Source organism: Trichechus manatus, unplaced genomic scaffold (assembly GCF_000243295.1).
Source record: "Trichechus manatus latirostris isolate Lorelei unplaced genomic scaffold, TriManLat1.0 scaffold00004, whole genome shotgun sequence".
Taxonomy (NCBI): Eukaryota; Metazoa; Chordata; class Mammalia; order Sirenia; family Trichechidae; genus Trichechus; species Trichechus manatus.
The window spans coordinates 7592875-7611249 of NW_004443940.1; the positions used below are offsets into that span (position 1 = coordinate 7592875).

An 18375-nucleotide genomic window follows, 5' to 3' on the forward strand; every position below is an offset into this window, starting at 1 on the left:
CGTTTTGCAATGGCCTTCAGCGCCTGTAGCAATCACCTGTTTCAAGATCTTCATATGGCACACGTTTGTGAGAGGGAAATAATGTTTTTTGAGTCAAAAGTAACTAAAAACCAAGTCTGGACAGGCTGGAGAGTGTAGCATCCGAAGTGTTAGGGGCCCTCTCCAGTCCACCCCTGGGGGCTGATATAGATGGTTACATCCGAGGACAGTGTTTGGGCCACAGGGTGCGGGGAAAGAGGCCAACGGGAGTCCTTAACCAACTTTTCCAGTAGGCACTGGGTCGACCTGTAGCAGGGGCAAGAGGTCCTGGGACTCCTTGGGGTTCAGCCTAACTCAGCCTGAGGTCTGAGTCAGAATCTCAGCCAGTAAATTGGGAGCTGACTGTCCAAGCCTTGTCCTCTGGGCAGTGACAGGGTGGCAGCTACAAAAGAATATTGCAGAGACCCCAATCTTGGCCATCTCAACACGGCTTCTCTTATGTTGCTTAAAAAATGTTTCTATGGAAAATTTACAAATAGAAGACAGAAAGAAAAGAGCAGGGCCACACACTTAGAACACAATCTTTTAAAATGACTGGTCTGAAGGACATAGTCAAATTATTGGTGATAATCTGATTTATCTGCTTGCCCTATCTTTTTAGAGCCATCTCAGCAATTTATAGTCACAGTGTGCATAATAAACTCAGCATCCCCATAACCGGTGGGTGTCTTTGGCAATCCTTTAGGGATGTAAGACTGTAAAGAAAAGCATGAGGACCACCACTCAGCCCTGGCCCAGTCCCAAGCTCAGCTCCCGGGACCACCACCCCCAGCCCGAGCCCACTTGCACACAGGGGGTCCTGCTCACAGTTGCTTTCCAGGGTTCAGCGAGCCCATGTCGATCTCGTGGTCAAACTCGGTGCGAATGTCATTGAGCACGCCATCGTCCCCAAAGGCCCCCCACTCCATGTTGATGCACATTCGCCCCTCGTCGCCCTCCACCATGTCGATGTGGCGCATCTCCTCCATGTAGCAGGCGTTGCTGCCCGTGCCTGGCCAAAGCAATGGACTGCTCAGTGTCCACTCACACCGTCCTCTGCCCCCACTCCATGTCTTCCTTTTACCTCCCCCATCCTGCTCTAAGACCGCCCAAGTGGCTGGGGGTGCTCACTGCAGACTTCCACGGCATCCCAATACACATCCCAATCCTCTACCAGCCTGAACTCCACAATTAAACGGAACACCAATGGACAGGGCACGCAGCCTTCATGTGGCCCTGAGCATTTACACTGCACTTTCCTCTTGGCCCCTCAGCCAAATGCAGAAACTTAACGCTCTTGAAGGATGTCTCTGATACCACGCCACCACAAGCAAAAGTAGAATCACAGGGTCCTGGTTCAGCCTGCCAAAGTGACCACATCAAAAACCAAAACCAAACCCACTGCCATCGAGCTGATTCCCATCCATAGTGAAACTATAGGACAGAACAGAACTGCCCCTTAGAGTTTGCAAGGCTATAACTCTTTACGGAAGCAGACTGCCACGTCTTTCTCCCGCAGAGTGACTGGTGGGTTCAAATCACCGACCTTTCAGTTAGTAGCCAAGCGTTTAACCACTGTACCACTGGGGCTCCTTAGTGACTGCACCACTTATCTTCAAATATGAAGTTCAAAGGAACACCCAGGCTACCAACCCCTTCTCCCTTCCATTCCACACCCCCATCCACTGGCCAACACCAGCCCTCATGCCCCAGGGTTCACTCACCCACAATGAGACCGATCTCGCAGTTGTGGTCATCATAACCACAGGTCATCATGGTCCCAACTGTGTCATTCACCACAGCCACAACATCAATATCAAAGTCCTGTGGGGATAAAACAAAGGCTTCAACCATCACAGAAGGTTACAGATGTGAAGACAGAAAAAGCAGCATGCCACACAGCTCAGGTGCAACAGTGATGCCCGTCACTGACCCTAGTCAGAACGAAGAAGGTTAGAGCCGAATATCCGGCTCCAGATCCAGTCTAGCAGCAACTCACTCCACACTCTGCTTGTCCTCGTTACAGAGGACTTTCCTGACACAGGCCCCTGCAATCTTTCTTATAGCCATCACTGCATTAAGAGACTGTCTTAACTTGCCTTGTCTTCTCCTCTCTCCCTCCCAACAATTCCTTCTGTGGTAAGACCTTTATTTTGTATTCTCTCTGCCCGTTTCATACTGATGTCAACATAATCCCTACTTTCTTAGTTGACAGTGATATTCAAGTCTTTCTCAAGTTAAGAAGTAAAGGGTTTTTCTGGCACGAAGACTAAGATTTTTTATTCACTGTGCTAATCTAGAAAGCCCAACAACATCTGATCACATAGAAGATTATTGGTTCAACAAAAAAAAACGATCTTTGTTGGTTACAAGGGATGGGAGGGGTGGGGGGGAATACTAAATAGACAATAGACAAGTAGTAACTTTGGTGAATGGTAAAACAGTACACAATACTGGGGAAGCCAGCACAACTTGTACAAGGAAAGGTCATGGAATCTCCATAGACACATCCAAACTCCCTGAGGGACTGAGTTGCTGGGCGGAGGGCTGTGCGGACCATGGTCTCAGGGAACATCTAGCTCAATTGGCATAACATAGTTTATAAAGAAAATGTCCTACATTCTACCTTGGTGAGTAGCATCTGGGATCTTAAAAGCCTATGAGCAGCCATCTAAGATACTCCACTGGTCTCACCTCTTTGGGAGCAAGGGAGAATGAAGAAAACAAGATACAAGGGGAAGTTTAGTCCAAAGGACTAATGGACCACAACTACCACAGCCTCCACCAGACTGAGTCCAGTACAACTGGATGGTGCCTGGCTACCATCGACTGCTCTGACAGGGATCACAACAGAGGGTGCTGGACAGAGCTGGAGAAAAATGTAGAACAAAATTCTAACTCACAAAAAAATACCAGACTTACTGGCCTGACAGAGATTGGAGAAACCCTGAGAGTATGGCCCCCAGACACCCTTCTAGCTCGGTAATGAAGTCACGCCCGAGGTTCAACCTTCAGCCAAATATTAGACAGCCCCATAAAACAAAAAGTGACTAATGGGGCACAACAGTCCAGGGACAAGGACTAGAAGGCAGGAGGGGACAGGAAAGCTGGTAATAGGGAACCCAAGGTTGAGAAGGGACAGTGTTGACATGCAATGGGGTTGTTAACCATTGTCATAAAACAATATGTGTACTGTTTAATGAGAAACTATTTGTTCTGTAAACCTTAATCTAAAGTACAATAAATAAAATAGAAATTAAAAAGATTATTGGTTCAGCATGGCAAGGGAAGAAGAAAAGAAATCTTCTCCTTAAGAAGAGTCCCAGAAAGTTCTCATGCTGATTTGAGGGCAGACAGGGGAAGACTTCAGAGTGGGCCCAGAAGAAGGAAAAGAGCCTCCAGACCCCAAGCTCCCGCCACGACTGCCATCTGCGCACCCAGACACCCCTACTCACCCCTCTCCTCTGGATGGCCTTCCGGATCAGAGCCACCACGTCTCTGCCCTCCACACCACTGCACTTGAACCCCTTAGTCCATGAGACCAGGTAACTCTGGAAAAGGACCAAGGAATGAACATCAATTCCCCCCAACCAAAACTTGGATCACATACCTGAAACAAGACCCATTAACAAAGACTGCTGTCACTGGGCTAAACGAAACTAAATCGTGAATAAGTCTGTATATTGCTTTCTGACTAGCCTAGGAAGGAGAAACTCAGGTCCCATCAGAGACCAGGAAAGTGGAGATTAAATGAATGACTCCTTCATGATTTACTGCCCAAAGACGTCGAAAAAGGAAGTCACAGAACTGTCAAAATGAGATACTTTTATCCTCACATCAATGTCAGCCACCCAAAAGACATTAACTTCCCAGTTATCTTTCTTTCTAGGATCTTTACCATAACACTATATATAGGTCAGGTTCTTCCTGACTAATTTCTCGGTCCTGTTCCCTGAGAGGGATAAAGATAACGTGAAATGGGGGGAAGGGTGTAAAGACCTCCTCATGCTCTGATACTTTGTCACCATCCCTTCACCCCTACACACACACACACACACACACACATACACACAAAGTATTAAGGATTTAGTCACTTAGAAGGACAGAACTCTCAATATTCACACCTTGTCTGCACAATCCATCAGTCCTTCCCATCCTCCCAGCCCCAAGGACGAAGCAATGAAAGTTGTCTGAAGAGCCCATCTTACCTCATCTAGTTTAGTCTGGTGGCAGGGGAATGAGAAGGTAAAACCCAGCGGGAGCTTCTTGTCTTTAATTTGTAGCTGGTCCATGAAGTTGGCCAGGCACTCGGCAATGTGGTCAAACAGCTGAGGGCACGAAGCACAGGAAGATGAGCAGGGAGGCAGAAGAGCACAGACGGGAAGGACATGGGTTTTGAGCTCAGACAGGAGCTAGCTGAATGTGGGCCAGATCCTTATTCCTCTAAGGTCTTTATTTGCTCAACTATAAAATGGGGGTAATAACAATACCTGCCCTTCCAGAGTTACTGGAAGGATTAAATGAGTCAATACATATACATATAAAGTGCTTAACACTAGGTATCACCCATTAAATGTTGTCTTCCACTTAAGACATTTATCCAAACCACTGTCAAAATAACCCTATGAAGCAGAGGAAACCATGGCCAGAGCTAACCAGGAAGTCCTCTTGTGCCCTGGGAACAGAACATCCCTTGGTGGCCCTGTCAGAAACCCCATGACATGGGTGCACAGCTGATTATTTCACCAGAAAGGACAGACCGTCTTAACTGCCAAGAAGTATTTTAGCTCCCTTGTCTCTTGTGAGATGGGGGAGGGGACGAGGGCAGGGATGGGACACTCTGTCTTGGTATTCTGTGAGCTAACCTAGCAAAAACAAGCAACTTTTATTCTATATCTTCATTCCATTCTAGAAAAATAATCTCCTGGGGGCAATTCAAAGGAGTTATCTTTATTTTCTGACTCCAAGGTGGAACACCTGATGAGTCTATAAAAAGTCTGAAGAATAAATAGGGTTTGATAGGTAACCTCACAACCCTGACCACGCTGAGCGGGATCTGCAGCTCCCAAGCTTGCTGAGGCCTGTTACAAAGAGCTGTATTCACAATAATCCAGGTTTGTCAATCAGCCCCAAAGCCCACAACTCCCTGGACTCCTTCTTGGTAGCTCAGTATCCTTAAGGAGCTGATGAGTCTCCAAACATTTAGACTCTGAGGCCAGGAGCACCTGGTGCAAAAAGCAGGCAGGCACCAAAGAGGATGAGTAGACTCCAAGGGCCAGGTTGATCATATAGCAAAATCTAAAAAGTCAAAGGGGGCTGGGGAGGACAACACTCCTCTTTCTCCTCAGGCGGAAGCAAGAAAGATTAGACTAAACAGTGGTTCTCAAAGTGTGGTCCTAGACCAGCATCATCATCATCACCTGATAACTTGTTGGAAATGCAAATCCTAGGGCCCCACCCCAGACCCACTAAATCAGAAACTCTGGGGGTGGGGCCCAGCAGTCTATCAACAAGCCCTCCCAGTGATCCTAATGCACAGTGGTTCTCAAACCACAGCACCAAACCACAAAAATATCTACATCTAAAAGTAAACTGAGAGGTATGGGGACAGGGGATTTGAGAGGCCCACTGGCTTTCCTGACGCCTGGTGCATGCTCAGTGAGAGGGATCCAAGAAGACCCACATGTGGAAGGTGACCAGCTCTAAGTGAGCTTCCTGCATCGATACTGTCCCTTTGTCCAGCTTGATCTCTTGCAAAATTAGGCACAGCTGATGCTGAACCTCCAAACCAAAACATTCTCAAGAAACAGATAAACCACAGGGCTCCCTGACTAAGAGAGGAGGAGCACCAGCGCACATGTGCCAGCAACCTTGAGCAGAGGGCAATGATTTTCATATGTAAATATGATTTCTAGACATTCAGCAACACCCGGTCTCCTGTAGGGAAGTGGACCGGAGATAAATTATCATATAGTTAAACAAATTCCCAGCACCTTCTTCCTGGTGCTCTAGTCAAAATGATCTTTGGTACAAATAGTTTTTATTCAAAAGAGGGAAGTTGTAGAAGCTGTGCAAAGAGATAAGGTCAATCATCAGAGATAGTGGGGGCCTTCAGAAAGCAGAAAAGCAAGTGGTTTCCCCTCACCCAGCCCTGACCACTTCTCCCTTTTCACTTGTGCTTCCAACAGAGGGAGGGAGAGAAAAAAACAGAGGGACAGTGAAAAGGTATTAAATACTGCACTGTCCAATATGGCAACCAAGTCCCTGGGTGGTGCAAAGCCAAAAGGTTGATGGTTCGAACCCACACAGAGGCACCTCAGAAGACAGGCCTGGCTGGCGATCTGCTTCTGAAAGGTCACAGCCTTGAAAACCCTATGGAGCAGTTCTACTCTGCACACATGGGGTCACCATGAGTTGGAATCGAGCAACAACAACAAGCCACATGTGGCTATTTAAATTCATTAGAATTGTTAACAATTCAAAATTTATTTCCTCAGTCACACCAGCCACATTTCAAGCACTCAACGACCACAGGTGGCTAGTGGCTACCATTTTGAGCAGGGCAGATATAGAACCGTTCTATCACTGCAGAAAGTTCCATTGGACAGTGCTGGGTTAGAAGAACTTGCACCTATTTAAAAGTGGGAGACAGGAGACCGTCTATTCCTTGAATTGAAAGGGTATCTCTTTTTCTATTAACTGAAGATCAAAAGGGTATAATGCTCGGCAGAAGAGCTAGTACCTTCCTGCAGTAAAAAAGCACAAAGAGCAACATTTTATGAAGTTAAAATGGTTTTCTTTTCCTTATTGGTCTGAGAATCTGCTCACTCTCTCTCCATGTGATACATGTTTAAAGTTTAAGCGGATGCTGTTAAAATTTGTAATTCACTGATCTTGAAAACCAAACCAAAAAACCTATTGCCATCAAGTCGATTCTGACTCAGAGTGACCGGACAGGACAGAGTAGAACCGCCCCATAGGGATTCCAAGGAGCAGCTGGTGGATTCGAACTGTGCCATCATGGTCCCTCACTGCTCTTGGTGGAAACTAAAAACACAGCAATGTGCTAGAAGGCAGATTTTACCCAGGGACCCAACTGCCCAGCTTCATAGTTCTTCAAGAACTTTGTAAGTTTTGGGTTTGGTGATTTGGTCTTGGTTTTAACTAAATTTTATTTTTAAAACTGATTTATTTTCCTCCAATTAAAAGATGGATATCCGAGACCAAAATTTCAAAAATGAAAAATAGAAGGGGAGAAAAGCATCACTAAAATGTCGTTGGGTGCCGTAGGGTCAGTTCTGACTCATAGCTACCCTATGTACACAACGAAACACTGCCCAGTCCTGTGCCATCCTCACAATCATCACTATGTTTCAGCCCACTTTTGCAGCTACTGTGTCAATCCATCTCGTGGATGGTCTTCCTCTTTTTCACTGACCCTCTACTTTACCAAGCATGATGTCCTTCTCCAGGGACTGGTCCCTCCTGATAACATGTCCAAAGTATATGAGACGATGCCTCGCCATCCTCGCTTCTAAGGTGCATTCTAGCTGTACTTCTAAGATAGATTTGTTCATTCTTCTGGCAGTCCATGGTATATTTAATATTCTTCGCCAACACTATAATTCAAAGGCATCGATTCTTCTTCGGTCTTCTTTAATCATCGTCCAGCTTTCGCATGCATATGAGGCAATTGAAAACATCATGGCTTGGGTCAGGTGCACCTTAGTCCTCAGAGTGACATCTTTTCTTTTTAACACTTTAAAGAGGTATTTTGCAGCAGACTTGCTAATGCAATACGTCGTTTGATTTCTTGACTGCTGCTTCCATGGGTGTTGACTGTGGATCCAAGTAAAATGAAATCCTTGACAACTTCAATCTTTTCTGTTTATCATGATGTTGTTTATTGGTCCAGTTGTGAGGATTTTTGTTTCCTCTATGTTGAGGTATAATCCATACTGAAGGCTGTAGTTCTTCATCTTCATCAGTAAGTGTTTCAAGTCTCCTTTGCCTTCTGCAAACAAGGTTGTGTCACCTGCATATCACAGGTTGTTAATGAGTCTTCCTCCAATCCTGGTGCCACATTCTTCTTCATACAGCCCATTTTATCGGATTATTTGCTCAGCATACAGATTGAATAGGTATGGTGAAAGGATGTAACCCAGCTGCACATCTTTCCTGATTTTAACCCACACAGTATCCCCTTGTTCTATTCAAACGACTGACTCTTGGCCTATGTACAGGTTCCTCATGAGTACAATTAAGTGTTCTGAAATTCCCATTCTTCACAATGTTACCCATAATTTGTTATGATCCACACAGTCAAATGCTTTTTCACAGTCAATAAAACACAGGTAAACATCTTTCTGATATTCTCTGCTTTCAGCCAAGATCTGTTTGACATCAGCAATGATATCCCTGGTTTCACGTCCTCTTCTGAATCTGGCTTGAATTTCTGACAATTCCGTCGATGTACTCCTGCAACTGTGTTTTAATTATCTTCAACAAAATTTTATTTGCATGTGATATTAATGATATTGTTCTATAATTTCTACGTTCTGTTGGATCGTCTTTCTTTGGAATGGGCACAAATATGGATCTCTTCCAGTCAGTTGAGCAGGTAACTGTCTTCCAAATTTCTTGGCATATACAAGGGAGTGCTTCCAACTTACATCTGTTTGTTGAAACATATCAATTGGTATTCCGTCAATTCCTGGAACCTTGTTTTTTGCCAGTGCCTTCAGTGCGGCTTGGACTTCTTCCTTCAATACCATCATGTTTTGGTCATATGCTACCTCCTGAATTAGTTGAACATAGACCAATTCTTTTTGGTACAGCGACTCTGCGTATTCTTTCCATCTTCTTTTGATGCTTCCTGTGTCATTTAATATTTTCCCGGTAGAATCCTTCAATATTGCAACTCGAGGGTTGGAGTTTTTCTTCAGTTCTTTCAGCTTGAGAAATGCTGGGTGTGTTCTTCCCTTTTGGTTTTCTAGCTCTAGGTCTTTGCACATTTTGTTATAATACTTTACTTTGTCTTCTCAAGCTGCCCTTTGAAATCTTCTGTTCAGGTCTGTTACTTCATCACTTCTTCCATTTGCTCAAAAGCAAGTTTCAGAGTCTCTTCTGACATCTATTTTGGTCTTTTCTTTCTTTCCTGTCTTTTTAATGACCTTTTGCTTTCTTCTTGTATGACGTCCTTGATGTCATCCCACAACTCATCTGGTCTTCGGTCATTACTGTTCAATGCATCAAATCTATTCTTGAGATGGTCTCTGAAATCAGGTGGGAAATACTCAAGATTGTATTTTGGCTCTCATGGACTTGTTTTAATTTTCTTCAGCTTCAACTTGAACTCACATATGAGCAATTGATAGTCTGTTCCACAGTTGGCCCCTGGTCTTATTCTGACTGATGACATTGAACTTCTCCATGGTTTGTTTCCACAGATGTAGTTGATTTGACTCATGTGTATTCCATTCTGCAAGGTCCACGTGTGTAGTCACCATTTATGTTGAAAAAAGGTATTTTCAATGAATAAATTGATGGTCTTGCAAAATTCTATCATGCGTTCTCCAGCTTCATTTCTATCACCAAGGCCATATTTTTCAACTACTGATCCTTCTTCTTTGTTTCCTACTTTCATATTTCAATCACCAGTAATTATCAATGCATCTTGATTGCATGTTTGATCAAATTCAGACTGCAGAAGGGTAAATATCTTCTATTTCTTCATCTTTGGTATTACTGGTTGGTGCATAAATTTGAATAACAGTCGTGATAACTGGTCTTCCTTGTAAGCTTATGGATATTATCCTATCACTGACAGAATTGTACTTTAGGGTAGATCTTGAAATGTTCTTTTTGATGATGAATGGGATGCCATTCCTCTTCAATTTGTCATTCCCAGCATAGCAGCCCATACAGTTGTCCAATTCAAAATGGCCAATACCAGTCCATTTTAGCTCACTGATGCCTAAGATATTGATTTTTATGTATTCCATTTCATTTTTGACAACTTCCAGTTTTCCTAGATTCATACTTTTTGCATTCCATGTTCCAATTAATAATGGATGTTTGCAGCTGTTTCTTTTCATTTTGAGTCTTGCCACATCAACAAATGAAGGTCACAAACGCTTTACTCCATCTACGTTAGGGTTCACTCTACTTTGAGGAGGCAGCTCTTCCCCAGTCGTATTTTGAGTGCCTTTCAACCTGAGGCATTCATCTTCTGCCACTACACCAGACAATGTTCCGCTGCTATTCATAAGGATTTCACTGGCCAATTTTTTTTTAGAAGTAGACTGCCAGGTCCTTCTTCCTAATCTGTCTTAGTCTGGAAGCTCTGCTGAAACCTGTCCACCATGGGTGACCCTGCTGGTATTTGAAATACCAGTGGCATAGCTTCCAGCATCATAGCAACACAAAAGCCACCACAGTACAGCAAACTGACAGACGAGTGGTAGACCACTAAAATAGCTACTGTGAATTCCCTTCCAGTCTTATTTCAAATTGTTTTTTGTTGCTTTTAGGCATATGATGTTCTTCCCCTTCCTTAGGGTGAAACAGACATCTATATTTCCTTCGACTCTTCTTGTATGTTTCAGTTTGATACAGCATTTTCTCCATACATCCAAATCCTTCTTACTATCCCAGTTGCTCTATAGCTGCTTCCTGGAGGGTCTCATAGATGGCGTGTGTGTGTGTGTGTGTGTGTCTGTGTGTGTGTGTGTCTGTGTTTGTGCCTGTGTGTGTGTGAAAAGCATTTTGTTTGTGTTGTATGGAGAAGTAGTTTTCTTTATATCCTCTAACGCAATGGTTTTAAAGATTTTAAAGCAAATTTTTCAAGCAAAACTTTACTCAGAGCTTGAATGCTTGAAACAGATTCCTTGGGCTCTTTGACTCTGTCTTGATTGGCAGAGGCACAACTCATTGTTTGCAGGTGTCCCAAGCCTTTCTCAGTCTCTGCAGAGGACGACTTCAAGGGCTGTGTGGGACTGGGCCCTTCATGTGGTTGAGGGATGAGCAACAGAACATGGAGATGGGACACAAATGCACATAAATCTTAAAAATTCACCCAACATCACGTTGCCTTATCATTGGAAAGGCAAACTATCAAGTTATACCAAGCTGTAAAAAGTCACAGCCCAACTTTTTAGTTGCTCTTTTTGTTTGGCTTGTATTAATTTGTTGTCAAGTATTGGTAGTCTTGGGGGTAGGGTTGCTAACAGGAAGAAAAAATGACCATATCGTCCATGGTAGGGAACAATGCCACTGTTCGCCACAGAGGCTGAGAACAGAGTATGAGGAAAAAATCAGATGAACATGCAAAAGCCTCTAAAATAGATATGATTATCCCTCTTTACAGAGAAACAAATGGGTTCTTCCAGGGGCAGTAACTTGCTTGGAATCACACAGCTAGATTGCCTGACTGCAGGGCCCAGCCTCTTTAGTACCTCCGCACAGAGCCTCTCCAAGGAGGAACAAGCCGCAGGCTGAGGGAGGTAGAGCAAGAGTCTCTACCTCGTGTCCTTCCTGACAGTATACTGGAGCCATGTGACAACCTCGGTAGAGCCAATGCCTACAGTCTCACAGGCCCAGTCTCCCTGCCTCAACCCCAGCCTTAAAACCAGGAAAGCAGGTTTACCCTCAGGGCCACCCTCATGGGCAAATAAAGGGCCTAAAAATATCTCCCCCACATGTTTTACTTGCGGTCTGAAATTCCTTTCACAGGAGGTAGCCTGGTGTGGTGGAAAGAACAGTGGACTAGGAGTTGGAGCTCCGCCTCTACCAAGCCCTGAGGCCTAAGATGTGACAACATTATAATAGCCAGCTCACACACACACCCATTGCCATTCCAATTCACACCAACACTATAGGACACAGTAGAACTGCCCTATAGGGTTTCTGTCTTAGTTATCTAGTGCTTCTATAACAGAAATACCACAAATGGGTGGATTTAACAAACAAATTTCTTTTCTCACGGTTTAGGAGGCTAGAAGTCCGAATTTAGAATGCCAGCTCCAAGGGAAGGCTTTCTTGCTCTATTGGCTCTGGCGGAAGGTCCTTGTCTCTTCAGCTTCTGCTTCCCATTCCTTAGAGAGCTCCATGTGTCTTGGCATCTATACTTCCCCATCTCTGCTTCTTTCCCTTGCTTGTTTAATTTCTTTTCTATCTCAAGAGAGACTGACTTAAAACACGCTCTACACTAATCTCGTCTCATTAACATAACAAAGACAACCCATTCCCAAATGGGATTATAACCAAAGGCATACAGGTTAGGATTTACAACACATACTTTTGGAGGACACAATTCAATCCATAACAGTTTCCAAGGCTGCAAATCATTATGCAAGCAGACTGCCACATCCTCCTCCCACGGAGCGGGTTGGTGGGTTCGAGCCACCAACCTTCCGGTTAACAGCTGAGTGCTTAACCACTGCGCCACCAGGACTCAAGCCAGAGCTCAAGTAGAGAGACACCTTCAGAATGGCTTCAATGATTGCCTGTCCATGGATGGTTAGCAACTGGAAGGTGGGATTTTTATCTTACTTAGCTTTGTGCCCTAAGTACTTAGCACAGAAGGTGCAGAAAGAATGCCCTCAAGAAAGTTTTTTTTTAAAAAGCAGGTGAAAGGGGAGACCAGTTTCCCCAAACACCCAAGAATAGGGAATAGTGGCTGGACCTGTGGCCACCAGCTAGCAATGGATCAGATGTTTCTGGTGGTGAAGGAATGAGTGCGCTTCTGTAGGAGGGCCCTCCTGCGGGAACTCTTGAGAGGGAGGGTGCCTCCAACAGACTGCAGGAACACCAGCCGCTTTGGGAAGTACTTCCTACTCTGGAAGCAGGGGCAGGTAGCCAGGATGCAGGACCGCCATGTTTCATTAACTCCGGGGAACACCACTCTCACAGACTAGAAAGTGGACAGAGCCCCCTAGAGTTGTAAAAACACAGGTTTTGATCATATCAGTTCGGTTCTGTGGCTCATCTCTGGCCTTTCCCACCCCTGTGATCTAAAGGCAAGCTACTCAATCTTTCTAAGTCAATTTCTACAGCTATCAGGTGGAGATAACTAGCTGTCATAGGCCTAGTATGAGGATGAAATGAGAAAATCCATACATAGCACATTTGCTCAGTGCCTGCCACACAGTAAACCAAAACCAAACCCATGCCATCAAGTCGATTCCAACTCATAGCCACCCTATAGGACAGAGTAGAACTGCCTCACAGGGTTTCCAAAGAGTGGCTGGTGGATTCGAACTGCCAGTTTTTTTTTGGTTAGCAGCTGAGCTCTTAACCGCTGTACCACCAGGGCTCCTGCCACACTGTAGGCATCATCAAACACCGGCTCCTTTTTATATTCTCCTGATGGTCATGCATCCTCTTTAACACAAGCTTTATTTTCTATGATGTGTGTGTGTTTCCTGGTTGTCCAGCTGGGCTTTAAGTCCTGGAAAGGAAGGATGATGACTTTGATTCCCAGCAGGAATCAGAACCCAATGGATTGTAGGTACTCAGCACCTGCCTAGAAATGATCTTGATGGTAATTCCATCATTGCTCATTTTTTCTGGCTATTATTGACAGAATTCTTACTTAGATCTCACATTTCTTCTCCATACACTCCTTTTATTGAGTATGTGCTGGGTACAAAACACTGTTCTAGAAGCCACTGAGATATGGGGATGATTGAGCATGATCCTTGTTGATCTTATGATTCAGAGCCACTGCTGAAGCACACAGTGCTCACTGCTGTACCACGCGGGGCAGATAGCCCAAAGTTGGGTTTCGGTGTTTTCTCAAAAGGCTTCCTATCCGTGTGTGCAAAGCTTCTTCTGTGTTAGATGGTCAGGAAGGGAGAGAGCAAGTAAACAGAAAGGCAATGGGGTAGGTTCCATTTTCATGTGATGCTATGGTAACACAGTAAGCCAAAGAGGGCAGCAGAGCAGCCACAGGAGCAGGTGGAAGTGTCACCCATGGAAGTTAAGACCGCAGTTGTGTATCCTACGGACTCTACTGACTCACCATTCAATAGCACCACTAACAGCTGCAGGTGTCCAGGGGAGTGGGCCAGTCTCCTGGCAGCTGGCTTTTCCTCAATGACCAGTGCACGAAGCAGAGCTCAAAAGAGGTGGCAAATCAAAATGGCCAGACACACAGGGCCTTACGCACATGCTCCCCGATCTTGGGCCCACATGTCCCCTCCTGACTGAAGTCCCCTGGCCCAGCATCTAGGTGAGGAGGGGGATCACAAGGCAGAAGAGCCAGGTGCAGAGACACAGGAAATCAGAGTCTGAGCCAGGGCTCCTCCTTCGAGACCACAGAGGAGCAGCACCTGCCCAGGGGGGCTGGAGCCCCAGTGGCCGCCCAAGAGAAGGGTAGTACCTGGGTGCCGCTGCCCCGCATCATGTCCTCAGGGATGGCGTAGATCTGGTTCTTCATCTCCACCTTCTGGAGGCCATTGTCTGTTACTCTCACCCACAGCACACGGAAGTTGGTCCCTCCAAGGTCTAGGGCCAGGAACTCTCCATCTTCTGCAGAGAAAGGAGAGGCCACTATTAACTTCAGAAAGACAATAAGATCAAACCATTTCACAGAGACTGAGACTGAAAACCTATGACTTCCCCTGTCTTAGTGATCTAGTGCTGCTATAACAGAAATACCACAAGTGGATGGCTTTAACAAAGATAAATTTATTATCTCACAGTCTAGTAGGCTAGAAGTCCGAATTCAGGGTGACAGCTTCAGGGGGAGGCTCTCTTCTCTGTCGGCTCTAGAGGAAGGTCCATGTCATCAATCTTCCCCACTGGAGGAGCTTCTCAGCTCAGGGATCCCGGGTCCAAAGGACCCACTATTCTCCCAGCTCTTGTTTCTTGGTGGTATGAGGTCTCCATGTCTCTCTGCTCACTTCTCTCTTTTATATCTCTTTTGAGATATAAAATCTCAAAAGAGATTGACTTAAGACAAAACCTAATCTTATAGATTGAGTCCTGCCTCATTAACATAACTGCCACCTATCCTGCCTCATTTACATCACAGATAAAATTTACAACACATGGGAACATCACATCAGGTGACAAAATGGTGGACAATCATGCAATACTGGGAATCATGGCCTAGCCAAGTTGACAGGTATTTTGGGGGGTGACAATTCAGTCCATGACATCCCCCATGGAGAGGGGCTGACTCTGGGTGACAGGGTGGCCAATAGATTTTATTTTTTTCTACACACATGTATGTATTGTCTGAATTTTTTTTAATGCTAATCATTTTTATGTTACTTTATAATTCAGGTCAACAAGGAGGCAGTTTCACCCTGACAGTCTCTCCAATGATGGCATGCTCACCCCTCACAGGAGCTGTTTCCTAAGGGTGCCCAGCAAGCACCCATGGAGCTGTCAGGGCACATCAAGCCCTATGCCCAGCCTCCATGCCTCAGTTACGTGCTTCATACCCAAGAACACTCAGCCTGTGGGCCCCTGGGCCTTCTGCCAAATTGTCATCACTGTACAAAATTTATCTTTTAATGTTTACATACTATGATGGTAATGTTCTCATGCATGGTGAGAAGGTCACATGATGGAGTGGAATGGGGTCCAACTGGATATAAACGAAAAGGCCTGGCGAATAAGCCAAGCAGGTGCCCTCCAAAAAGATCTCAGGTTTACTGGAATGTGTGAAAATGCTGACCCAAGTGTGTGTAAGAGAAGAGGCCACTCAGCAGGTCCACTCAACCCAAACACAGAGCCAAAGGGGAAGGAAGAGTGAGACTCCAAAAAAAGTGCCACAGACACGAATGGGTCAAGATCTTCATGTGTCACAAGGAGGGCATACAAGGAAGGCACAGTTCCTTCCATCTCAGAAACCAATGGTGCAGACAGGAAACATCCAGATTCTAGACAAACATACGGGCAAGTGCTCCATTGTATGACACAGAATGAAAGTGCTGAAGAAGCTTTGAGGCCAGAATCAGGGCAGCGGGCTGGCGGGTCAGGCAAGGGCTGGAGAGGAGGCGGGCCCAACCCCACAGCCACCTCCTCAGCTGGTAATGTCTCCCCTTGTCTTCCACCACCCTGCTGCACACCTTCTCTAAGAACATAAGGTCATCTTGAGGGGGATTCATTTATTGGCATGTTCGTCAACACTCACTCCCCTTTCCCAATGGAAGATTGTCGCTGAAGCAAAGTGGGATGGCTGCGGAGGGTCAGGGGAATGCTCTGAGGAAATGAACAAACAAGGGGTTATTCTGTGCCCAGGTCCCCTCAGCAGCTCTAACGCAGCCCAGAGACCACCACCCATAGTCACTACAGTTCAAAGGGGAAACTTAAGGTAGACAGCATCCAGCAGACGTTTCTAGGTAAGGACATAGATTCCGTGGGGACTTGCCTCCACACATCCAGAAAGCGGTCTGGTGGTGTGATATACAGAGATTGGCTCTGGAGCCCACATACTCTAGGTTAGAACCCTGCCACTTTTTAGCTGTGGCACCTTGGGCAGGTTCCTGAGCGTCAGCTGCCTCATCTCTAAAATGGGTACATTATACCTCATGGGATTGTCATGAGGAAAAAAATTAGATCACATGCTTCAAGCACCTGGCCCAGTGCCCAGAACTTAGGACACACTCAAGAAGTACTAGATACTTTCCATGCAGGCTGTCAGCAAACACTTGAGTCCTACAGGTCCAGAGATGCTTCTCTGACTGCTAGAAAGCAAAATCAGTAATGGCAGGAGAGACTGTAGAAACCTGTCCAAGAAAAGCCATTGGGATCAGCTCGAGATGTCAGCATTCCTCCTTGAGGGAGTTAGAGGTATTTTTTTATTCCCTCCCAGGCGTCTGGAGTCTCCTCACGACTCTCTGAAGTTGCTGGTTAGTTAAGGCAACCCCAACCCCGTCTGAAGTGACTCTGCCCCGTCATGGCCATGGGTGACTTTTCCTGGCACTCCAGTTCTGAGCCTTCCCTGGTAGTGGGACCTCGGCTAGATTCTAGGAAAAGCTATGTGGTTGTTGTCATGAGGGATGAAAAGGAAAATCAATGATGAACTGCCTGCATCAGCACTCTGAGGCTCAGAACGTGCGCGAGCCGCTGAATCGGCTGCCACGGGGGATTGAGTGGCGAGGTTGCCTTGCAGGGTGGGGCTCCCCCGGTTGGTTTCCAATCAGGGACAGCCCAGCAGCTGGATTTGCTGCAAGAGGCACCGCTCCGTCAAGGACAGTGGTTTTGCAGTATTTTCTGACAGACCAAAGGGAAACCACAAACAATAAAGAAAGGTTAATAATTCCATTCCCAGGAAGGAATGTCATCCCTTGCTTTCCTGACAGACTCCACAGGACCAGACATTCCTCTGCATCCCTCCTCCCTGCGTCCCCCTCTCCAAGTACACATGACCACCACCACCATAGTTAAGGACTATATTCCTTCCAGAGGCCAGTATCTCTGAGGCAGGCCCAGCACGTGACTCCTGGAGCTAAATCCTGAGGTGACCCCCTCAGGGCAGCAGACTGACCCTCTCCTAGTGCCCACTTCCACACCATGCACGTAAGGCCCCCAGAGAGCAGCAGTGAAGAGCTGAACCTTGGCATCAGATGGGCAGTCCTCATTTTGAACAGCAGCTCAAATTCTTCACTACCTGTGTGGCTGTGGGCACATCACAGGCCTCCTGAGCATGTTACCCCACCGACAGAATGGAGCTAATAATGCCAACTTCTCCCAGCAGTGGTGAGGCTTACATGAGATATAGAAAATGTTACATGTGAATATATGTTACCATCGAATTGAGTCCAACTCATAGCAACTTGTGTATAACAGAACGAAATACTGCCCAGTCCTATTCCATCTACACGATCATTGGTACGTTTGAGTACATTGTTGTGGTTATTGTGTCAATCCATCTCATTGAGGATTTCCCTCATTCTCGCTGACCCCTCTACTTTACCAACCGTGATGTCCCTTTCTTGTCATTGGTCTTTCCTAATGATGTGTCCAAAGTAAGCTAAGTCTCACCATTTTCACTTCTAAGGAGCATTCTGTTGTACTTCTTCTAAGACTGATTTGTTTGTTCCTCTGGCAGTCCATGGTGTATTCAATACTCTTCACCAATACCACTGTTTGAACACATCATATGGGCATCATATGGGCACACAGTAAGCCATCAATAAATGGCAGGTGTAACTTTTTAAATCATCCTTATCTTTGTCTCTGTTGTTATTATTATTCGTTCACTTTTGTGCAACTCCCTCTCCGAGTTCTTTTCAGCCCCTCTAAACCCTGCCTACTCCTACTCCTGGCTCAAGACCTACATCCATGGCGAATTTCTGGGGCATTCCAGAAGCCCATTACAGAGTGTGTGTGAGCTAGCAA

The 18375-nt window shown here is 45.7% G+C and overlaps 1 protein-coding gene across 2 annotated transcripts in view; it reads right to left on the minus strand.

Moving 5' to 3' along the window:
- Nucleotides 1-18375, minus strand: part of HK2 (hexokinase 2) — a 75610-nt gene that overhangs the window by 22033 nt on the left and 35202 nt on the right. For both annotated transcript variants that reach the window (XM_023732447.1, XM_004369154.3), the window contains exons 3-7: nucleotides 14402-14550; nucleotides 4227-4346; nucleotides 3474-3569; nucleotides 1743-1842; nucleotides 847-1030 (exon numbers count right to left, since the gene is read on the minus strand). In XM_023732447.1, coding sequence (XP_023588215.1) covers nucleotides 847-1030; nucleotides 1743-1842; nucleotides 3474-3569; nucleotides 4227-4346; nucleotides 14402-14550 — 649 coding nt within the window. The remainder of the gene's footprint in view (nucleotides 1-846; nucleotides 1031-1742; nucleotides 1843-3473; nucleotides 3570-4226; nucleotides 4347-14401; nucleotides 14551-18375) is intronic.